Source organism: Boleophthalmus pectinirostris, unplaced genomic scaffold (assembly GCF_026225935.1).
Source record: "Boleophthalmus pectinirostris isolate CB_2022bp ecotype Guang Dong unplaced genomic scaffold, ASM2622593v1 HiC_scaffold_14, whole genome shotgun sequence".
Classification (NCBI taxonomy): Eukaryota; Metazoa; Chordata; class Actinopteri; order Gobiiformes; family Gobiidae; genus Boleophthalmus; species Boleophthalmus pectinirostris.
Window position 1 is genome coordinate 8,343,913 of NW_026571047.1, and position 25,432 is coordinate 8,369,344.

Consider the following 25,432-nt stretch of genomic DNA (forward strand, 5'->3'; position numbering starts at 1 on the left):
CTCTGACCAGAAAGAAATGACACCAGGAAAACTATCTCAAATAACATTACATTAAGTTAACTAGAATTAGCCAACGGTTTTTCAATTAGTCACGCTCACTTTTTTTTTTTTTTTTTTGTTGAAAATCAAACAGCTAAACAGGACCGTGAACCCTTGTATTGATCACACCTATATGGAAAAAAACTGGAAAAAACAAAATAATTTACCACTGTCTTTGTAGTAAATCTTTATATAAGGTTTATATGTGCCATGTGTGGTTTACTCCTGAAAGTGTCCCCCTTTTGCATTTTTCTCATACAACTATATTATGAAAAACTAGTAAAGATAAAGTGAACATTTTGCATGACATTTTCAGGTAATGTGCATGAATCAACTACATTTTCTTTGTATGTTCCATGTAATGTTTGTATTCTTTAACTATATGTTGCAGAAAAAACAATCAGAGTCTGAAGGGGGATTTGAACCCAGGTCTAACATGTGGAAGTCCAGTGACTTACCAATTGAGCTGCCCAGCTGCTGATTTTAGAGGGAACAATAGCAGATATTGAGGACAATTACAAGTACCTTGGTATTACAAGTCAATATAGACCTTTATAATAATTAGGATTTTGCAGAGTAAAAATATTTTTACAGCCTGATGTATGTTCAATGTGATATCAGTGGAATATGTTTTTAAAGGTTGTATTGCACTGTTGTAATGTTACTGTGTTTACCCCCATGCTGCCCAACCCACACACACGCACACACTGTGATAATTTTCTTTCTCACTCTCATACACACACAACACAGCAATCAAGTTTAAAGAAACAATCATCATTTCACTTGTTTTTCTATGAAATAAATGACCTTTGTCCAATACTTGTAAGGATATTGTTAGTGTCACATACAGGCCTTGCAGGGTACAAAGTTTTATATGTTTCATGCTGCACATATTTACCAAAGATCTTTTAAGTGTTTTCACTGTCATATACAAATCTTTTAGGATTCATATGAAACATGTTAAAACGGTGTATGTTTGTCTATACCTTTTCCATATGGGCAGGCTCCTGAAAGTGTCTTGTTTAAGTCAGTTTTGTATTTTAAATCCTCACTTATTGCCCCATGCATTCTCATTCATAAAATGAATTCATTGTTGTATTGTAGTTAGCATTACCATGATGGCGAAAACCCTGATCTGCCCTCTGGAAGTTGTGAAGCATGCTAATAATCTCATTGTTGCGAATTATTATGATAGGACCTCGTATGGTATGTAAGGAATAACTTTGGACCACTGCAAACTGTTTAAAAAGTTTTTAAGACTAAAAATCTGGTACAGCACCTTTAACATCTTTTACATATTATGCAAATAATATTATGTAAATAAACCACTGTGTTAATAAAGTTTGTCTCTCTAAGCAAATGCTAACCTAAAACTCTAAAACTCAAACACATAAACAGTTTACAACAATACAACTAGTGCATTGTTTCACTTTCCAGCATAGTTCTAATTTAGCTGTTAATAGTAATACAGTTTTGGTTATCATTAGGTTTGAGACAGAAGCCCCATCTGTGAAGCAGTTACAACTTACATAAAGGTTTAAAAATGCAGTCTGTGCTTATCCATCTGTAGCTTGCTGTCAGTGTTATATTTAAAGTGGAACTATACACATAAACTCTGCAGAGTTCATGATGTCACAAACATGTAGCTGGCTTGCCAATTCAGCCAGAACCACACGCTTTGACAAAAGTTTACAAAGGCGAGTGAGTCCTGAGCTGTATCTTGTGTCCCTGATTCCGGCATGGATTAACAAATCAGAGAGATGCTCTGTTCCCATAATAATTGCAGTTTAGGAGGTGGGCAGCAAAAGGGACACTAAAGCACAGTGTCCTATCACATTCCTTGGCAATCTATCATAAAGTTTATCTTTGCCACACCACCACCACACATCGCCTCGGGACACAGGCTGAAAGTGGTTGCTGACCTCGAAAATGTCAACACCCCAGGAGGCTGTGAGATTGTCTAAACGCACACCACTTCCAGTCATGTGGATACAAGAATAATTAGCTTTAGCGACATGTTTATTAAAAATAGGCTTCTCTTTCTCAAAAGGTGTTATTGGATATATTGTGTCCCAATAGGGTTTGTAGACATGTTAAGTTTATGGCTGCAGGTACTACTTTAAGTATAGGTCTAGGACCCAAACACACTACACAATCAGCTTTTACGGTGTTGGCTGCTTGCTCAGCTTAGAGTAACCAATTGTTATATGTGGCTGAGATACCGGTTGCGACGTGGAACCAATCATCTGTCGTGAGTTTGTTAACCAATGCTACTTTGACTCCCCTATCATGGGTTTGTTTTTCTGTGACTGGTTCAGTCATATTAACGTTTCTGCATACAAATACTGTGAACATTGGGTCTGTGTCAGCACTATATGCCCATAAGCAAATTGGTAGACATGGTAATTTGGGGTCTAGGTCAGTCATGGTCAGATTTAGGCCAGTGGAAGTTTTAGTCATTTTAAAGAGTTTACGGATTTTTGCTTTGTTTTTCTAATATTTTCCTCATATAGTCTGCTAAGTTAGCTTCTTCATTAATTTTCCATTCATTCCTAAATTGAGGTATTTTGTACGTTCTTCCAAATATTATTTGGTATGGGGTTAGGCCTGTGGTACTAGTAATGTTTATATACAGTTTGACTAAATCTAAACACTGGGTCCATGGTCGCCCTGTTTCTTCCATACATTTTTTCAGTCTGTTTTTTATTGTACCATTCATTCTTTCTACTAGCCCAGCGCTCTGAGGGTGGTATGCGCAGTGATTTTTCAAATCGATATGGAATAGTTTACCTATATGAGATATCAAGTTATTTACAAAATGAGTTCCATTATCACTATAGACTTTCTCTGGTAAACCAAATCTTGGTATAATGTCTTTACACAGTGCTTTAGCCACAGTCAGAGCGTCGGGATTTCTAGTTGGAAATAATTCTATCCATTTGGAAAATGCATCAATTATTACTAAACAATATTTTTCCTTCACTTTGATTGAGCTCTATAAAATCCATATGGATTATTTCAAACGGATATTGAGCCTGTGGAAATTGTCCTCTTTTTGGTCTCAGATTTCCTTGTGAATTATGTTTAGCACAAATTAAACATGCTCTACAAAAGTTTTTTGAGTAATTATTGAATCCATAAGTCGTATAATATTCGGGTAAATTTGTCCCTCCACCTTAGGCCTATGTTGGGTAGAGGTCCACTGCTGACCCCTTGGTGTGTTGACAAAAACTTTTGGCAGGAGTAAACAGTGCAGCGACGTATCTCTAACCTTGACGTTTGGCACAGATTCCCAGTATGCCTGCACTCTCTTGCCAACTTTATTGTTTTTATTTTGTGATGATACATTACCCGTTTATTTTCCTGCTTTTTTCTTTTCAGACACAGGCTCTCAGTTTAAGTTCTGGCTTTGTTCAGTTTGTCTAACCAATTTGCTGTCCAAGGGCATTTTCTCTCATAATTAATTTATGCAGTGGGCAGCAGTTTTTTTGCAATAATTTGTAAGCCTAAAAATGATACAAGTTGCTTTTTCCTTTCTGCTTTCTGCTATTTTTTTTATTTTTTTGAGTTTGTTGATACTGCGTTCTTTTCTAATTGTGTGTGATCATGAAGTCGTTTTTCATCTTCTTTTTGTTTGCTGGAAATTCACCATAATTACCAGTTTCTTATCTAGTTTTAGTTCTCTCTGAGGCACTGATCAAGTAGCAGTCGTTCCCCTCAAAACTCCAGGCTATTTTGTTTCCATTTCCATTTTATCCAAAATGCCTTCTACGGCCTTTTTACACCTCAGCTGTCCAAGCTGTATACTTAATCTCACTCTGGTCTGCGAGTTAGACATTTCTCAGGGTAGCTGACTAGCATTATAATGTCTTCTGTGTACACTTCAACCTGATAACTCTCAAAAGTCTTTCCCTGTAGAAAGTGTTTGTTACCCATATTAAATTAGAATTTGTGACCAGTCCTTAATCACTCCTTAGGGAGGTCTCTAAGAACTGGTTTAACTTTTCTTGATTGAGATAGTGATTAAATTATCTTTGTGGTATTTCTCACTTCAACCCGTCAAGGTGGAGAAATCTTGTCTCTACATCCACAAAGACTCACTATTTCCTTTCTCAATCGATTGGTACGAGGACAACAACCTAGTGGTTATTATCTTCCATTCACACAACCATTCACACTCAGTTTTTATTATTTTCAGTTTTTAAATTTTTATTTATTTTCTTATTTTCTCGGCGCCAACGGAAATTAACCCTGGGAGGACTCAGGCATCCTTCACATTATCTACGGAATTTAACCCGGGAGGACTCCGCCATCCTGTATAAACGGACTTTTACTCACTAGCCTGTCAAATTACATCTAGTAGTGGGGCTCCGCCGCCCTTTCACCTATTAGAGCCTAGGATTTATAGGGTTTCTCTACGCGCAATGACCCCCAGTCACTCGCTTTTTAACAAAAGGCCTACTCACTGTCTGTTGCCTTTCTCCCTCGGCCTCCCGTCAACCGTCAGACTCCAACCGGCGAGAAGATAACCAGCCCGGAAAGGGTATGTCACCTCGTAGCAGAGGGCCGTGGCCACGGTCTTTCTGGATTCTTAACGTCCGTTGGAGTCCTCAGGTGTTTTGGGATCCGGCATCTCCACCAAGTAAATGTTAGGTTTATCTAAACATTATAAACAAGAAGAAAGACAAGAGATTAATTCAGTTTTACTCGCGAGGAGAACGGGCAGAGAGTGGGCATCACAACCAACAGTCTCCACACGTTCTGATGACTCAAGGCCGCTCTCCTCTTTTTATTTCATTAGGAGGCCCTAGTTACAGAATGATAATTCTCAAGGGGAAGGGGAAACAGCCAAGACATAATAAGAAACTGATGCAGCTATGCATAGTCCAAACACATAAAACATGATTAACAATCAGGAGGTGCCTTAGGTATGGACAGACACCATCATAACTCTTGCATGTGTGACAGTGGAAGTTGGCTTCATGTGAGGAATCATCTCGAGGTTCACTAGAGCGATAGGACACTGCACACAGTTGTCAAACACACAGAGGTTATTCAACAAGTGACAAGTGATTGGTACATTATAAATCAAAGAATTGTAGTTACATAAATGGTTAACTCATAGGCATAGAATATCACACAAGTATTTAGCAAATATGGGATAATAAAATTATTCTGACAGGACTCAGCACAGATTTCTGCAGAATCAACAATTGAAAACAAATTATTTATCTCAGGTAAAAAAAGTTCTATATATTCTGTTATGAATGATATGAGAATTTTCAAAAGATGTCCTTTGAGAAACATGTCATACAAATTAGCGGGTGTGGTTGGATTGTGCCAAGTTAGAATGTTTTAAGCAAAAAAAGATGCAAATTTACCAAGTTTGAAAAAAAAAAAAAAAAAAAAAGTCACATGAGTACATACATGATTTGGAACAGTAGATAATGCTTTTCAACATGTATTTTAGATTTAGAGTTTAGTTCTACTTAAAAGTGCATAGTGTAACTTTTCTAGTGGAGGCTCCGTCAAACGCTTTTCTCCGTGGAGAGGTTATTGCTTTGTCTGGGATGTATCACAGTATGGTAAAAAACTTTTCTCTGATCTTTCACTGAGACCAAACCAGACCAAGTGACAGGTCAGGTCTGTGGAGAGGCATCCTCGCTCAGAGTCAGAATGCCTGTTTTTTCTAGTTATTTTTGAGCTATAAAACCACCTGTAATTAAATAAATGTAAGAAAGAGCTGTTTAATGTCATACTGTGGCAGAGCAATGACATATCCATAGAAACAAGCAGGTGATGGTCGTGCAACCAAAAAGTTACATCATGCACCATTAAATTGGCTTCTGTAAATCCCCATGTGGAATGAATGGAGCAGTAAGTGAGGGTCCACACTTTTGAAGCAACCTGAACAGGCCATGTGATATTGATTAACGTTTCTCTATTTTTTGACTCAGGTGATGCTAGCTGCTTCATACTGGTCGTTGCTGGCTCCTGCGATCAGCATGGCGGAGGACTCGAGGAAATATGGAGATTTTGCCTTTGTTCCTGTGGCGGTGGGATTCGCACTGGGAGCCGCCTTTGTTTACTTCGCAGACCTCGCAATGCCAATGCTGGTGAGAACACATCGCAATACATTTCTTCAGTAAGACTCAGTCCATATAAGAAATTCTACACGAGGTACAGAAATCACTTGAATTCAGAATATGAAGGTTTATTTATGTGTTAGATAGTGCTTGTTGTACAATAGTACTTGTTGTACAATACAAGTCAAAAGGTTGGACACATGTTTCATTCAATGGTTTTCTTTATATTCATGGCTATTTACAATATAGATTATTTACTGAAGTAATACCGTATATTTTGGACTATAAATTGCACTTTTTTTCATGGTTTGCACGGTCCTGCTACTTATATATTAACGTTTTCACACTGACAGGCATGAGAGGGCTCTCTAGGCTTATGTGCCAGTGTCTACTACTGTCACTATTGTGCATGTCTCCTGCAGAAAGAGCTGCTGTCCTGTCTGGTATCATGCCAGTCGATCGCACCATTACTTCTGTACCATGTAAAATTTTAAAAGTAAACAAGCTTAAAAAGACAACTGAGAAGACTGAACACAAATGCCCCCAAAAAGAAAAGCACATTTTGCAGATTACAAGCTGCAAGTAGAGAAATATGCAGCTGAAAACGGTCATCGAGCAGCAGAAAGTTTGGAGTGAGAGAGAAACTTGTGACACTGGGAGGGTGCACCATGCAACTTTCCTGGAAGTCACTGGATGGATGGACAAAGCCAGGACTTCAGTGACACCGAAACCATCCTGTCGGGATTCAGAAAGGCCCGAATAATTCTAACTGGAACTTACGCTGAGTCTGACGACAGCTACACAGAAGAGGAAGCGGCGCTCTGTTTACCTCCGAAGATCGCGGAGTTGCTCAGAAGTGACACAGAAGATGAAGAATTCAGTGGATTTAACGATTTGGAGTGAGATGGAGAGTTTGGTAAACTTGTTCTGTTCTGTTGTTTATGTTATAGTTATCTGAAGAACTGTTCATGTGTGACGTTAACAGCCTGTTGCTCTCTGTTCTATTGTTATTACTAGAACTTGCCTTTCAAGATGAAATGTAGGTTCCTGGTTTGTGATTTTATGAAATAAATGTCCCCCCAAAAGTGTGACTTATAGTCCGGTGCAGCTTTTATATGTGTTTTCTTCTTCATTACACATTTTTTGGTTGGTGTGACTTATACTCCGGAGCGACTTATAGTCCAAAAAATACGATAATAAGATTGTTCAAAATAGCCACCCTTTGCTTTGATCACTTTTGCCCCCTTTTGGCATTCCACTAATGAAAGTTGACAAGGCACGCCTGTGAAGTGTAAACCATTTCACGAGCTCAGTGAAAGAAGGCAAAGCAAGGCTGTCAACAAAGAACAAAGCAAAGGTGAATACTTGAAGGAATTAAGATTAAATTGAGAAAAAAACTCCAAAGTGTATATATACAGAATATATAGAATATGAAAATCTATAAATGGAGACAGTAAATGCATAATGTCGCAAAACTCAACAGCCAAGCTTGTATAAAATATCTTTTGTTGACATTTTACGTAGTGATGGGTAGAAAAATCCTAACAGCACTGTCCAAGAGGCAGACAGGGCCAGATGCCGTGAGGGGATGGGGGGGTGAGATGGCTGTGACAGGTGCTCGAGCTGTAGGGTGTAATCTGGCACCACGCATAAGCACCAAAGGAATACATAATGGAAACATTAATTAAACCTCCTAGATTTAATATGATATAAAACCTGTAAAATACACTACCTGGTAAGTTTGGACACACCTTCTCATTTAGTTAGTTAGTGTCTTTGATTAATCATCACATCATGGAATTTTAACTAAGAAGTACAGCATGTGCAGTTCAAAGGACACAAGTAATGGACTGTTGAATTTTGTCAAAGGGGTTTGTTTTTCCTGTATTCATGGAGAATGTGTAAGAGGCTAGCTGAGGAGTTAGCTGAGGAGCTATCATTTGAGATGCTACAGGCTTTTTACACCATATGTGGCAGCAAATGTGGCAGAAAAGGAAACACTTTGAAGGAATAAACCATTTCATCACCAACCGAAACACCAGAACAGAGTAAGAATGAGTCCTTTTCTGTTGTGTTCACCTGGTTCCCCCTGGACACTACTGTGATGCTGCAGGACACAGAGGAGGGACACTTTTGACTCTTCCACAGGATCTACTGACCCTCCCTGACCAGTTCTCCTGTTAAACTACACTCAGACCTGCGACTGAGACACAAAGGACACTGAGACGCACAGTGGAAATGTTGCAGCCACAGCAACTGCAACAGTTTTCTGCTGCAAAACTTGAAATTCCCTTGGGTACAATAACGTGTCTCTCCTTTTTGCTACTACTTTTTACATTTTGGATACATAGACAAGACATGAAGACATTTAATATATTTTAGTTTCCACATAGTGTCCACCCTTTGCTTTGTCAAATAATAAAATAAATAAAAAGTTGAATTGTCAACAGCACTGCAAACCATGGCTTTCTCTCAATGAGGGTCAAGAAATGCCAGAAGTGCAAAGCAGTGATCAAAGCAAAGGGTGGATTTTATCAAAAATCTAAAACATCTTCTGAGTTATTTTGAGTGTTGTTTTACTGTAGTCCATATGTCTCCATTAATTGTTTTAATGCTTCAGTGAGAATCTACAATGTGAAGAGTCATGAAAAAAAAAAAAAAAAAAAAAAATGAAATGAAAAAAGTGTGTCCAAACTTTTGATTGACAGTAGTGTAGTAAATAAAAACTCCTCCGTACATGAGGAGAAATTGGTAGAATAGTAGATTTTTACAATATATTGTGATTTATAACTTCATAAATGTAAGAATATAAGAATATGATTTGAACTACCTAACTGACTTATAAGTGCGTTCAATACTGACAGATTTTAATAGTCTTTCTTTACAAACCGTGACAGTAAAGATGAATAAAGAATATACATTTTCAACACAATTCATAATTTAACCCGATATACAGTATATGTAAAATGTGTGTCAATATGATAAACCTCTGTCTACCAATCTCCCACACAATATTCAAATTTCTACTCTTTATTATTTTTCTTTCCACATCTACCATCTACTTCATCATCATCTTTTTTATCTTTTTCATCATCATTCCATCATCTCTCCCCGGGACCTTTTCCCCTCACATTCTGCACCTCTTGGCCCGACTTGGGTGCCATGGCGACCGCTTTGGAGCCGCTGCGTATAGTGGTAACATTGGCCGTGAAGTGATTGAACAGCGGGGGGTCTTCTCGGGTACATTGACAGTGGGGGGGTCATCGGTGTTTGTACAGCTGCCGATGTGACTTTTACAGCCTGGTAAGCTAACATGGCTCTGAATGGGGCAAGGGACGATGCATTGTGAATGAAAGGATGGGGCTAGGCGATAAAGAGGTGGACAGAAGACAACAGAACGCGCGATTTGTGGTGACGGTGTGTAAATCTTGGAGCCATGAATGATTAAAGTACATGTTGTATTTTGCCATCACCTTTAACAAAGATATTATGCATTCTTGTGGCTTTACTTTTGGTCACCTTTAGGATAAATATTTTCATTTTTTACAACAAATCCCACTCATCCATACTTTTGACTTTTGTATTCTTGTTTAAACTGCCTCATGCCAGATTGATACAAGTGTCAGTCTAAATTGAGTCTTACACATTATCATTCTGGAACAGCGCTCACTGAAAGAGATCGGAAAATGTGCAACCTTTTGACGATTATTTGAATCTGACGGGACCAAGTGTCACAACATCGAACTTTACATCCAGTTGAGAGAAAAGCACACAAATGCATAAAGTGTTTACCTTCTGCACGTTTTTCACAAACAAAATAGTCTGTATTGATGCTAAAATAGTCTGAAGTATGTCGGTGTGGCCCTGTTTGTTTTAGTTATACAGATTTTTTGTTTTCTTTTATGGCTGTTAGCCAGGATGGTGCCACCAAGTGCCTCCGCTCAATTTCATTTCTCTCCCGCGACTGGGTCAGGAATCAGAATACACCAGACCGTTTGCAAAACCCTGAAAGTTCTAGACCATGCACTGGCCAATCAACGAAGAGCTGTGAAGCCATGAGTGGGTCCCTTTTTGTTGTACAGCGACAGTAAACGAAGCGGTCGAGATAGATGTGGACGAAGCCATACATTCTGTGTTGGCAACAATTTCTGAGATCGAGGATTCAAAGCCGGAACAAAGAGAATGTTTGGTGAATTTTATCAAGGGGAAAGATGTTATAGCCCTTCTTCTGGCACATTACATACGTCACAACCAAATAGCAGCGATTGGTTAAATAAAAAAAATAAAAATTCCCGCCTACCGTCGAGCAAATGAATCCTACTGCTGCAAAGTGAGACGGTTTCCACGAAGTGAAACTGGTTGATGAATCAGGCTAGTACAAAGTAATAATAATGATAAAAAAGGCACAAAAGTTTATCGTTTCTGATCGTATCAAAAATAAAGGTAATGATAAAGAAAAGCATAGAAGTATTTAGTTAATAGTCATAGTTTATTTGAGAAGACAATAGTCTTCTTGGTATTTCTGTACAATTTAGTTTTTATATACAGTTTATTCTATAAACTAGGGCATAAACTTAGTACAAACTTTGATATGGTAACACACACTCTTTTGAGAGTGCTTTGAGAGATTTATTTTTCATTTGACCTCTCAGGTTGTATATGAGTTCATTTGTGCAAAATAGTTTTGGTATGTTATCTGGGCGCACATTGAGTTTCGCGTTAAACGAGATTTGGCATGTTTTCCATTTTACCAGGTCCCCAAAATTCAACATACAGTACATATAATATAGTACAGTAGATTGTATACATGGGTTTCTTATTTAGTAGAAATTTAGATTTGTTCATCAAGGCTATAACTTTTGCAATTTTGGTTTTAATTTTATCAATGTGGGGTTTCCAGCAAAGCTTGTGATCAAGAGTTACACCAAGAAATGTCATCGGTGTAACTCTTGATCACAAACATTCTATGGTGTTCTTTGTATGGTTACTTTATCAATTTTAATTGGTGTTTGCACATTTATCTCACGGTTTCCAAAGACTTTTGTGTTCATGATATTTAGAGACAGTTTGTTTTTGGCAAAACACACTTTTATCTTTCGTGTTTGTGTAGTCTCAATCACTAATCTTTGAAGGTCCTCGTCTGAACACAGAATTTTTGTATCGTAAGCGAAGAAAAGAAATTTAAGTCATTTCTATATAAATTCTCATGAGTTTGTGAAGAAATATGGCGAGAATCCTTCTTGCTGTCCAAGGTTAATTCTTGCTTGGAGATCAAACAGAATTTGCAATGTTCAAATCAACAAAAAAAGTACAAAAAATGTTACAAAATGTGCTGCTGCCATGCTTTTTCTGTACTTCTGTGCACCACCACTTCTGTTGGGTTTATAATGCACGATGTCCACAAGCGGTTGTATTTCTACAACTATAGATGTAATATATGCTGCTAAAGAGTCATTTCATGTTATTTGAGTGTTGAATATGGATCCCAACAGGTAACTAGTTATATTCTCCCCCCCAGAATAGAGATAGAGACTGTGGTGGAGTGTAGCTGTAGTAGAATGGGGGAGAGAGAGTGATTTTAATGAATAGCTTGAGAGGCGGTTAGGAGGAAACTGGCTGACAGACAGTGACAGGAGGAAGAACAACACAAAATGCGCTTGTGCCTTGGCTTTATTAAAATATCTGGATTGGGCAGTGCTCGCTCAAACCTGTCAGGAGTTGGATTGGTGACTTGGCTGTGTGACCACCCACCACCTGGTTCCCCAACTAAATTACCCATTCGTTTTGTCATAGACTTTGCTTTGGGCTAATCAGCTTTGTGGGACCTCTAAAAAAGTTGATTTTGCATAGTACCCCCACTTTCAAACATTCTAATATGTTTTTCAGACTGGAAACAACCATATTTTTTGTTATCACATAGCTGGTTAGCCTCTGTTGTGGCTTCTAACTTTTATATTTAGAATTTTTCGAAATGTAAAATGAGAAATGTATTTCCTGAAGCATAGCCGGCTTCAAAGTGGCAGATTATGACAGACTTCCAGATCATGAATTTCTTCTCAGTTCAAAATCCTTTGGTTGTAACTTAGACTTAGACAGACTTTACTGATCCACAAGGAAAATTATTTGGACACAGTAGCTCACACATCACAATAAAATATAATAACAAAGAGTAAAAAAAAAACATTTATATGGTCCTAATAAATTCTTAATAAGTAGCAAAAAAGATAGCAAGAGACCGTTGTCAAATAAGACATAATTACATAAATGTAAATGTACAAGTCAAAATAAAATAGAAACATAAGTAATACAATATAAAATCACTTATAGGAAACCAGTGCAACAGTGACATGATGATTGACAGGACACAGGGTTATCTGTTACATAAAGGTGAGTTGTTGTACACTTGTGTGGAATATAGTATGAATGTAGTCCTGTATCTCTCACTAAGATCACATTTTTAGCATTAGAACACCTTATATTCTATGAATCAGTACTCTGTTTAGGAAATGTGCTGCACACATAAAGTGGATTGGACTGAAATCCAAGATGAATATATTTAATGCCATGTTGTGGAACATTACAGGCAACACAATAATCTCCATAGAGACAAGTATGGTAGCCACCCCATTAGAAAACATTATAATGCACCTTTGTGTCTCTTGTGTCTAATATTTACCTATAATCTATGATGCCCGCGAATCATTATGTTATCTTTTGGACATTTTAAATCACAATATTCATGTAAAATTACTTTATGAAAGAAACAAACCCACTGACTTCCATGTCAGAAAACTGCAGTGCCCATTGGGAGCTGATGTCGTGGTAAACATCATCACAGCAAAGACTTGACATCTCTGATGGATAACAGCATCATGCTAGTGAGTGAGAGCATTTTTTTTCATTTGCATCACGACACTGATGAATCCTATGTGGGTCACTAATTAAGAAAATAAAACAGGAGAACAAAACCTGTAGGCAGGATATGGTGAAATCAGCAATATAACATCTTGATATTAAAATAATAAGAATAAAAAATAAGATGTTAAAGTTTGCTTAAACATTGCTCAAACATCACTCAAAATACAACTTTGAGGGTAAATGAGAAGGGGAAACTATAACATGGTTGAAAGCTCTAAAAAGTTGATTTTGCTGCTTTAATAACACTCATAATTACAGTAGATTTCAAAAAACCTTTAAACCAAGCCTTTCTCTGGGAGTGTAGTTGATCCTCTGTAGACCTGCTGTTGTACAATGAATGCCATCCATCTGTAGTAATCACCAGCAGTGCAATATCCGTAGACACTTTACCTTATTTATAGTTCTCCATATTGACCTTATTCCAGAAGTTGGCACGGGCGCTGCCATTATAATTCTGGTTGTATGATTTTGCATAGGGCTGCACAACCCGACAGGTAATAAGTTCTATACAGGCACCACAAAGCCATTTTCACACAGACATAGAGTGCATTGTTGACTTGACGCACATATCATCAAGACATAGACAGTTTTATCTGATGGATGAATTAAAAAGTGCTGTTCCTCATTTTTTTTAATCTTAAAAACAGAACTAGTTCATTTTAAATAGTTTGCAGTGGTGCCAAGTTGTTCCTTCACTTACCTTATGCATTCACTGACAACTAGCATGCTAATTGTGCACTTCCTGATTCTCAGACAATAAAACAGAAGTGCCAGTTTGTAGCAGTCAGAAGTACAAGTGGACAGGGCAGAACAAGGTGAATATTGTGCAGTAAATCCTTATCTATCTTGACTGTTTTTGCTACTTTTTTATTCTATTACTGCTGTTCTTGTACTTGGATGTTGCAACAGTTAAATTTCCCTATTGTTGGACACACATAAAGATTCTCTTATCTTAAAGCATGCAAGATTGACTTTTTGAGCTTTTAACCATGTTGTAGTTGTTTCCTCTTTCCATACGTGATTCATGAATGTTTATCTTTATACTCCTGTATTCAAGACGTTATTGTGTCTGTACTTACTTCCTTCTCCAATTTTATTTTCTTAATCTGTGAGAGGTGTAGGATTCTGTCATTTTGGTACAAATGGAGAAAAAAAAAGGTGATGTGCAGTTATTCACTGAAGGTGCTGACAGCTACATGGCATTTGGTTGTGACGATCAGCTCAGATGAATGGCTGGACTCTTTGTGACGCTGAGGCTCTGGTGTTGTAGACAGACAGTACCAGAGCATTTGTTGGGTCTTGACAATTCCCATGTCAAAGCTGAAGCAGATCTCACAAAACCCGAGATTTAGGGAGTTGTAATGAGGCAAACAAGTCCAGGTGGAATTCATATAAAATTCCTATTCAATTTTCTTTTCTATACACTAACAAAAGTTTCAGAACACCCACATTTTTCCAGTTATTTATTGTAATTCAAGTCGTGCAAGTCCAATGAAGAGCTTGACATGGTATAAAGGCAAAAACTGAACAGTCAGAGGTTAAAAAAAAAGAAAAGATAACAAAACACAAGTCCAAGCTCTGCCAAAACTACCTCAGGAAAAAAAGAACAAGATGGTGAGCTTGAAAACATGGAGTGTCCAGTACAGTGTCCAGACTTAAACCCCATCGAGCTGTTTTGGAATGAACTGGACAGAAGAGTGAAGCAACCTGCAAGTGCCACACATTTATGGGAACTTCTGTAACAAACTTGGGGAGAACTTTCTGAAGAATATTTGATTTCTTTTGTAAAAAGAACAAGAGTGTTCAGCTGTTATATCTGCCAAAGGTGGACAGTTTCATGAATCAAAAGTTTAGAATACATTTTGGTCAACAGTAAACGGTAAAACACTGGAAAAAATGTGGTGTTCTAAATGATTCACACTAATTGATTTGACTGAAAATAAGTGAGTTACAGATTTCCATCAACGTCCAGATTGAGAGTTCCCTTTTATCAGAAGCTGGACAAACAGAAATGAATTAAGAAAAGTACAAGGGCCCGACTCAGGCCCCTCATATCAGGGCCTTCGGAAAATGGACAGGTTAAATTGGTTTTGATCATAATGATCCATGGGTGCCATAGATTGTAACTATATAGCTGACACAATCACAATATGTCTTCTTTAAATTTGCATTTGGTAACTTTTTTTTTTGTCTGTCAAATGCTTTTCTTCATAGAGACGTTATTGCTTTATCTGGAATATTTCACAGCATGGTATTAAACGTTTTTGTCATCAAGGAGATTAAAGCAGACCCAGTTACAAGTCAGATTTGTGACCCCTCTCACAGTCAGAATGCTTGTTTTTCTAGATATTTTGAGCTAAAAACAAAACTAAAACTACCTTTAATTTATTACATGTAATGCAGAGCTGTTTAATGCCATACTGTGTAACATTCCTGGCAGAGCAATTCCATCTCCATAGAAATAAGCAAGTAACAGACCCCCAACCAGCCTATGCTTTTTATGTGAGACTTAAATGGAAGAAATAACTGCATTGCTGTCACATAGTCTGCCTCAACGCTCCGAGACACAACCATGGTCAATCGAAGTTAAATAGCTAAAAACCTTATCCTCCTCTCCCCTTTTTTTTTCTTTACCTGTCAGCAGTGAATGAATTACCGTGGAACGTCGTCACCTCTTTATGCTCTGCTTCCCGTCGCCATAACAACAGGAGCTGGCAGCCGGGATAAGGACATTGCATCATGGTTGACTGTACCATATATCTCGTAACTTGTGAGATTGTTTTGTGTTGGTGAGCGATGAGCGGGCCAATGCAAATACATGACATCTTCTTTGTTGACTGTGTCTCATATAGAGCTTTTCATTTCCATGACAACCTGAGGAAAAAAAAAAAAGCTTTGTAAGGTTAAGTTTCAAGATCCATGTAAGCTAGTGGTTTTGTTTAAAGGCCCAACATTGCAAAATTGATTCTTGTGAGCTTTTCGCCATGTTATAATGTTGTTCCCTCATCAGAAACATACTTGGAATTGTGTTTTTTTTTCATTTACACATGCTTGAGGGATCCTTTATTATTACTGTCTACATCTCCTAGTGCTGGTTTTCAAATGACCAGTTTTCTTTTACCTTTTTTTGTAGAAATTGGCATGTGCGAATGAAACAAAACACAACTCCAGGTCTGTTTGTGATGAGGAAACAACATTATAACAGATTAGAAAATAGCGTAATATGGGCCCTTTAAAGGTGCTGTATCTGATTTTTACTTTAAAGAGAGGGTATTTTACTTTTATGCCGTATTAACTGCTAACACATAACATATTTAGATCACCACGTTACCTTTTATCGTTTTGAAAATGCTATATTAGCCCAAAACAACACACTAATAAGTTTAATAAGTTTCACTTTTGTTTTGGACGTTTGATGTGTTAAATCACTCTTTCTTTAGTACGCTAATCCAACAAAATCAGCATGCATCTCACTGATGAAACTACTGCACATAACAACAAGTTTGTGAAGTTGTTGTGTACAGTTTTGTGTTATATTTTTGTAAATTTATGGCGAATTGTGATGTGGGCACATGGGTGATGTAGGCTTGTGGGTGGAGCTTTGCACAGAATCTTACTCAAACATGCATGGATGACATATAAATATTTCATGTATGTTTTTGATGATGGAAAAAAATAAAAAAAATATATTTTTTTTTATAAATAAATAAACATAATACCCTCTCTTTAAAATGTGATGGTTTACAGTAGTACAAAGTTCTTTACCAACTGCAAATATTCTGAACATCCTAATTATAAGCACTAGTACATAACTTTCATAAATATCATCTAGCATGCTTAAGTGCAGTTCCTGATTCTCAGACAATAACGCTGATTATAATTTGCAGCTCTTGAGGTCAGTATGTCTGCTGTGTACTTATTGATATTTTGCGTTGACTTCACTCTCTGGAAGTTTCCATAAGTGACACAATAGACACATTCGCAAACACTGCAGAGAAAGCCAATGATGTTCATTTTTGTCTTCTTATATACTTTAACTTCTTAGGTTCTTTTTAAAGACAATGCAGTAAAGTGTATTTACCTTGTTGACATGTTTCAGCTGCTAGCTGCAAGCCATCTTCAGAACTGTCACTGGTGTTGGTGGTGACGTGTCGTATATCAGTTGTTGTTACTTCCTGTAGGCGTGGTCAGACCTGATGGACCTGGCAGGTCGCTCAGACTGACCACGCCTCCCGTCGCCCGGTGTTCTCTGGAGGAAGGTGTCCCAGGTGTGTGAAAGGAGGAACGCGCCGTCATCACGGTTAATGCTGTCCGTGCCTTGTTTCCTGATTTCAATGGCCTCCTTGATCCAGCGTTTGAACTTGTTGTTTTCTGATCCAATGACCCGAGCCCCGTCCCAATCCATAATGTGGTTGTTCATTAACCATGATGACGGTTTAAAAAGAACCTAAGAAGTTACTGCAGAGAAAGTAAAAAAAAATTAAACAAATTAAATAAATCAAGAAAAACAAAACAACACATTTTCAGCAGCCTGTGATCAATACAAGCGGTTATGGTCATGTTTAGGTGTTTCATTTTCAACAAAAACTGTGAAAGTGAGTACAGTGGTCCCTCGTTTATCGCGGGGGTTACGTTCTAAAAATAACCGGCGATAGCTGAAATCCGCAAAGTAGTCAACTTCATATTTTACAATTATTATATCTGTTTTAAGGCTGTAAAAACCCTCACCACACATTTTATACACTTTTCTCAGACAGGACAGTTACAACCCTTTTTGCATCCTTCTTAAAACTTATTGCTGCTGTCGTCCTTTTGTTATTTTCGTCCTGGAGCCCTACATCGCAGAGTCCTGCATCCGCTCGCTCCTGCCCACACCCGCCCATTAACCCGAGGTTATACCAAACTTTTGCGCTGCATACACCACGGACTGAACCAAGACTAAACCAGGACTAACCCAGGACTAACCCAGGACTAACATAGGACTGATTCCAAGACTGAAGAGGAGGACTAAACCAGGACTGAACTAGGACTAAAACACGAGTAAAACAGGACTAAAGCAGGACTAAAGCAGAACTGAACCAGGACTCACTGTCAGGACGGGCTCGGAGGTGACCGCAGGAGAAAAGTTGCAAAGTTGCACTAAAAAAAATCGGCAAAACAGCGAGACCGTGAAAGGTGAACTGCAATATAGCGAGGGACGACTGTAACTGAAAAACTGTTAGTTTACCTACACAATCTGAGCATTAACTAAGTAACATTTTGACTGAAGGCCTGTCACCTTCTTGTTTTATGGATATGTCATTGTTCCACAGTATGACATTAAATAGCTCTGCCTTACATTTATTCAATTCTAGGTAGCTCAAAAATACCTACAAAAAACAGGCATTCTAATTGCAAGCGGGGTTGCCTCTCCTCAGAAGTGACCTGTAACTTGGTCTGGTTTGGTCTCCATGATGATAGAAAGGTTTAATACCATACCGTGAAACATTCCAGACAAAGCAATAACATCTCCATAGAGAGAAAAAAATAAATAAAATAAAAAACATTTGACAGACTTCCACCTGAAAAATTACACAGTGCACTTTTAAAGTCTAACTTGAGTAATGGAGCTTCAGACAGAGCAGTGCCTACGGTTAGCATCTTACCCCCGCAAATCAGCTGCAAAGTATCAATAGAATACATCAGTACTGGAGCATGACAAATTTGGATCAAACTCAAGGGAAACAAATGAGCTCATGGCCTTTAACTTCGGTCACTTTTCTGTCCAAGGATGTGACAAAGTGGAGCTAAATCTGTGATCTGTAAATAGACAAACCCAAAGTGAAAGTGGGATGTACTGTATGCCCGGGTTGCCCTCTTTTTGTTATGTAGTACTCAATGAACTTGAAGTGACTTGTTTTGTTGTACTGTATGGCTGGAACAGTAGTTTACGGTATATAGTGAGTATCGTTACAAAAAAGGAAGTCAAAAGGGAGTCAAAAGGGATCTGATCTAAAAATCTTGCTTTCGGCAGATATCGGTTCTCTGGCTAAACCATAGACTGTATAAAGAAGTGGACTAAGGGAGTGTGAAGTTATCCATAGCTCCAGTCAAATGAAGCTCATCGAGGCTGGCAGTTATACTTGTGAATTTGGAGCCTAGTTCCATATTAGGAATGGGTATTTATTTACAAAACTTACAAAATAACAAAATAAAAATACCAAGATCATGTAGAGCGGGTTAATGCGAACATACAAATGTAACAGCAGCAATTACAGAGAGAGGGGCGACGTTTAAAGTCAATTGGAATCGATGGAGCCAGAGGCGCCCCATGGTCACTTTTAATTTATAATGCAGTGGCTAGCGGGTTTGCTGTGTTCATTTAAATATAGCCTATGGCCAAAACTCATTGCGTTTGAACAGCACATTATGCACTTTTTTCTGATCTACGCTATAATATTGTACCTTAATCAAAAGTTGGGTTTTGTTTCATGCGCACACGTTTAACACACAAATCCTGCATATTTAAGAGTTCTTTAGAAGGCCCTGTCCCCCCGGTTTTAAGTCTCGTCTTAAGCAGCACGAGCTGGAGCTGGCCCTCGGACCTTAGAACATGTGCGGGGGTGTAAATCTGGATGAGGTCCGAGACGTATCATTAGGTCAGTCCATTCAAAGCTTTAAAAACAAACAATAGAATGTTAAAATCAATTCTAAATCGAACAGGAAGGCAGTACAAAGACGCAAGGATTGGTGTATATGTAGGGCTGTTGTGATAACCTCAAAAATGAATCACCACGGTACTAAGAGCCCCGACCCAGAGTCCTGCAAGGGTGCATTTTTAGAGACCTGCACCCGCTCGGACCTGTTAACATTCCACCCATCATCCTGACCCGAGCTGCCACAGTGAGAGCTGGAGAGATGCAGCGACACTTGTTCCAAAGCCAGGGTGAGGGAGGGGGTGCGATATCACCTTATACCGCAGCGTTAGGAGAAAATCCCTAACCGCGACAGCCCTAGTGATATGTTCTCATTTTTTTGGTTCCTGTTAAAAGTCGTGCTGTGGAGTTCTAAATTAACTACAGATGGGGCAGTGCGTTTTGAGAAATGCTTGTGTAAAGTGCGCTGGAGTAGTCCAGATGTGACGAAATAAAAGCATGCAAAAAGATTAAAAGATAAAAAAAGGTCTAACTTTGAATAAAAGCTGCAAATGATAAAAAAAAAAAAAAAAAAAAAAAAAAAAACACCCACAAGAGAGCATTTTGCGTAATATAGGACCTTCAAATATTCATAAACAGCAAAGACAGGGAGGGCGCAGGTCATTTAGAGAAACAGATATCAGACACTCACTTATTAGTACAAAATATGCAAAAAGCCTTTATTTTAGAAGGGAAGGCCACATTAAAAACACACCAACTCATTTCGGCTTTTTAAAATATTCATGTTGCTATCAGCCACGACGGCAACACTAATGTAATATATATTGCCTTAAAGGTTAAAGGTTAATATTACACAATTTTGACTCTTGTGAGCTTTAAGCCATGTTATAATGTTGTTTCCTCATCACAAACAGACCTGGAGTTGTGTTTTGTTGCATTCACACATGTTTAACACACAAAGCCTGCATAATTTAGGCTGTTTGTGATGAGGAAACATTACATCATAGATCCGAAAATAGTGTAATATTGTCCCTTTAAAAACAATGTCCAAATGTCCCCTAACTCCTTTACTATAAAATGAATGTTGTTTAATATGTTTGTTTTTTTGTTTTGTTTGTTTAAGTATTCTTTTTACTGTTTAGTTTCCAAGAGAGAGCTTGGTGATAACATTTCTATAGGAGGATCTCCATGGAAATGTTATAGCTTTATAATGTTCCACAGAATAGCTTAAACCTATCTATCACAGGAGCGACAAGAAGGTTGAAGCACTACACTACTTTACTATTCAGATCTATGGAAAATTGCCCCTATTCACAGAAGAAATTAAGGTATTTTTGGGCAATCTACATGGAGACAAGTAAGGTATGCAATATATTTATGTAGTTTATTTAATTAAATGTTTGTTTGTTTGTTTTTTTACATCATTTTATTTTTTCTTTTCATTGTTTACTTATATTTATTATCCATAGACATATCTTTTTTTGTTAAACTGTTTGTGTAACTTTTCTGGTGGAGGGTCAGTTGTTTTGTCTGGAATGTTTCACAGTATAGCTTTAAACCTTTCTATCTTCATGGAAAGCAAACCAAGTTACCCCACTCACAGTGAAAATGCTTGTTTTTCTAGGTATTTTTGAGCTATAAAATCACCTGTAATTGAAATTAAACAGCTGTATCTTGCATTCATTCATACTGTCGAATATTCCAGACAGAACAATGACATGTCTGTTCAAACAAACCAGTGACAAACCTCAACCAAAAAAGTTACATAGTGCACCTTTAACATGAGGGTGGGGGAAAAATGGGGATTAAAAAAAAACTAAAAAAACAAAACAAAACAAACAAACAAAAAACATCTATATAATACTGTGTCTACTGTAAGGTGTTAACCAAGAATATATACATATACATATATATTTATATGAAACTCTGCCAAAAAAAAGAGAGAAGTCGTGCAGTGCACCCTTAAAACATGGCCTTGAATAAAACATTTGCTCTAATGAGTAAGAGACTTTCCATAGCATTAAAGTCTTCCTTAAAATAGCTCTTTAATTAGACCCCATTCGGATCACCCTATTGGAACTGAGTAAGCGATAATCTCACAGTGATTTCATAATCCACTCCAGTCAAATGAGAAGAAGTGTCCCCACAGCGCCTTTATGCCCCTCTCACTTGGAGAACAACCAATCTTGCTATGGCGCGCTGATATTTAGAAAAAAACTTGATTAAAAGGCCACCTACGGCAGTCGCGCATTGACCACCCTCCCGCTGATCTGACTCAACTTGTCCGTGTGCAGGGCGTGTGCGTGCGCGTCCGGGCCCTGTCCCCCACTGCCCAGCTCTCCGTCGATAACAAAGAGAGCACCAAGTCTAGTGGGAGGATGACGCTGCCTCCTGCTGGGTTTTCAAGTGAGTGAAGATGCAAAGGACGTAATGATACAGGCTGGCATTAAAACAATACAAAGTTGAATTGTTTTAGATTTGTAAGAACTGTTTCAATTACTTGTTGTTGCCACTTGCTGTTTTCTGTTACAAAGGTTAAGTCTCTTGTAATCCCCAAAAGCCTGAAAAGTGTCAATATGGCAACTGAAAGATGCTCTATGTAATTTTTTCATTTGGAGGCTGTAATTTTTTTGTTTCTATGGATATGCAGGGTCGCCTCTCCACAGATCTGACCTGTAACTTAGTCTGGTTTGGTCTCCATGAAGATAAAAAAGGTTTAATGCCATACGGTGAAACATTCCAGACAAAAAAAGGAAAGAGATCTGCATTACAGTTCTTTGAAGCTCCCAATTTTTTATTTCAATGATGCCACATTGTGATGTTTCAGGCCCAGCTCTTCTTCAGACATGAAGAACGTGTCACTGAAATAAAAATTTGGTAACTTTAAAGAACTGCAGTGCGGATCTCTTTTTTTGCACTGTTTTTGTCTTTGGACCTAGCACAGAGTCGCAATTTTTGCTGAATGTGCATGTCCCTACCTACCAGTAAACAGACAAAGCAATAACATCATCATGAAGAAAAGTGTTTCACAGACCCTTCACTAGTAAAGACCAATTTACGGTCCATCGTCAAATCGTCTGCATCACGACGCAGAGAGTCTGCGTCAACGCGTACCCCCTATGCAGAGCCTCTGCGTCGACCGACGTGCACCTCTGAAATTTTCTAACTACGCGTCAAAACGATAAGAGCTGTTATTGGTCCTTCCTACCACTGCTCTGTATACATTTCCTGTCGGCTTTCCTTTCTTTCAGTATATACTGAGAAATAATGTGTTTAATGCAGCTTTGCGCATATGTGTTCATGTTTTACAGAAACGAAACTTAAAACCGCATGGCTAAATTGCATAAACTAAGCACTCAAAAACAACTCGCTCCTGGTACGCGGTCAGCTTCTGTCGGACTTAAAAAGGACACGACTCAGTGGAATATGCGTGTTCTTTCTGTGACAGAGGAATATTGTACTAATGGTGAGTCTGTTCTGTGCTTTTATCACGTTAGAGATGGTTCATGTTAAACTTTTCAGAGATTATATATCTGCAGGTCACACACACAGACCGTATATATGAATGGACAGTGTAACGAACGGCCTGTTCGTTACGTAATAATTACACATGCACTTTCATTCACTTCGCACTTTATATATATTTACATTGCACAGTATAGCACGAAGCACTTATAAGATACGCTAATTTGCACATATTAAGATATTAAGAATTGCACACATTTGTATTGTTTTAAAAAATATATTTATTGAAAACATCGTCGGGTGTCACGTGGGCCGGTCGGACGGGCACTTCCGGGTTTGGCGGCCGCCGGTCTGCGGAGATACACCGAAAGTTTACAATTGGATAGTGTGCAATATATGTGCCGTGTTTTAAATTAGTTGTGTCTTGTCTGTGTTTGCGTGTGTGCCATGTGGGTATTTTAGAGTGTGAATGGTATGTGCGTGCATGGTTGGGATGTGATAGTGCTTTTTACTTACCCGTGTCTTCTGTCCAGGTGTCTGGCGAAAAGATTCCCCGGGGAACCAGACACCTTTTAAGAGTTCCGGGCCAACTCATCACGGCGGACATCGGGGGGGAATAGCACTCGTTTTTAATTGGTATATTCACGTTGGGTTTTATTAGGAGTTAGTTTTAGGGTTTTATTATTTTTGTATTTAGGTTTTATATAGTTTATTTGGCTATGGGTATTTTATTGGAGGATTTTAACTTAGTTTTATACAGCTAATGTTATTTTACACCCCTTGGAGTTTTAATGGTTTTATCCAGTGGTATATAAGGCGCCTAATCCGACCATTCGATGTTCTGCTGCTGGAGAGACCTGCTGCTCCATATCCTCCCTGCACTTTTTGCACCGCACTTTGTTTTTGCACTGGCACTTTGGGAATTTTAGAAAAAGAAATAAAAAATCTTGTGGACCACGCTAAATCTGCCTCCATCATCTGTTCTCGGTTTCTCACTGCAATCCAGCCGCTCTACCCGTCTTGGTCACAGACAGATATCATTGCCCCCTAGCACTTTGGCAGTGAATTACTTTGCGGTGCATAGACCTCGACGCAGATCCATAAATCGAAAACGACGGCGACAAGGCAATGGCGGCAGCGCACGTTGAGTTGACGCAGAACTATACTTCAGGTGTGGAGACACTTTAAAAAAAATAATACATCCATTCCTTTTATTTACAGAGGTTGCTGGTGCTAGGCTAGTGCATGTCAATGGCCATAGTTAGCCTGCCACTAAAAATAGTCTGTCCCACTCCACAAAACACCTGAAGCAAATCTATTATTACGCCAGACTGTCAATGTAAATGTCAATAGAATCATTTTAGAAGTAAAACCAACTTTGCATTTGATTTATGTCTGAGCAGCAGCAGCGAGTTGTACTTCCTGATAGAAAGCTTTGCAGCGGTAGACTGATATCACCTAGCACCTATCTTACAATTCTGCTGCTGCTGAACATGCAATGATTCATGCGATGCAAACTTAGTTTTATTTCAGACATTATTATATTGACACAGACATTCACATCGACAGTCTGGCGTAATAATAGATTTGCCTAGGGTGTTTTGTGGAGTGGGTAGGACTGTTTTTAGTGGCAGAGTGACCTCTGCAAATACAAGGACTGGATGGAATATTTAAAAAAGTGTCTTCACACGTCTCCAACACTCTGGCTCACTAGGAAATGAGGTCCTATATCCCAAACTCTGGACTGTCCCGGACTTTATACAGTTTATGGTTGCAACTCAAAATACTAGACATACTTCTACACATCTAAGATACACTGTAGGTTAGTTAGTAGAAAATACTTGGATTTAGAGTTTAGTTTCATTTGAACATAGTCAGAGTGCCAGACAAGACGCCATATTGGTTCATTTTATTGCACACTGTATGTTTTTGCTTCCCTGTTTCCAGAGCGCCTCAGTTGAAAGTTGAGGTGTTCACAATCTCCAGACAGTATTGTAATCATAATGAAAGCTTTATTCTGATGATTTTACTCACATTGAGTTTATGATTAGTGCAGAATAGGAGCTGGTGGTGGGCATTGTGTAATCAACAGTTCCATGTGGAGCTGATTGCAGAGGTTAGCTACAAGAGTGATTTTTTTATTGATTTGAGCGGACAGCATTGCACAAATATTATAAAGTCACTTGCCTTTATTTAAGTGTAAACAGCGGAAATGTACATTAAAGCAAAGAACACAATAAAAAAAGAACTAAATTAGTCAAAAATCCAACAGTATAGTCAGTATTTTTC

The 25,432-nt window shown here is 38.2% G+C and overlaps 1 protein-coding gene across 1 annotated transcript in view; it reads left to right on the forward strand.

The window, feature by feature from the left end:
- LOC110173678 (zinc transporter ZIP11) overlaps positions 1 to 25,432 on the forward strand; it is a 172,168-nt gene that overhangs the window by 36,795 nt on the left and 109,941 nt on the right. The window contains exon 4 of the mRNA XM_055150042.1: positions 5,997 to 6,155. Coding sequence (XP_055006017.1) covers positions 6,000 to 6,155 — 156 coding nt within the window. The 5' untranslated portion in view covers positions 5,997 to 5,999. The remainder of the gene's footprint in view (positions 1 to 5,996; positions 6,156 to 25,432) is intronic.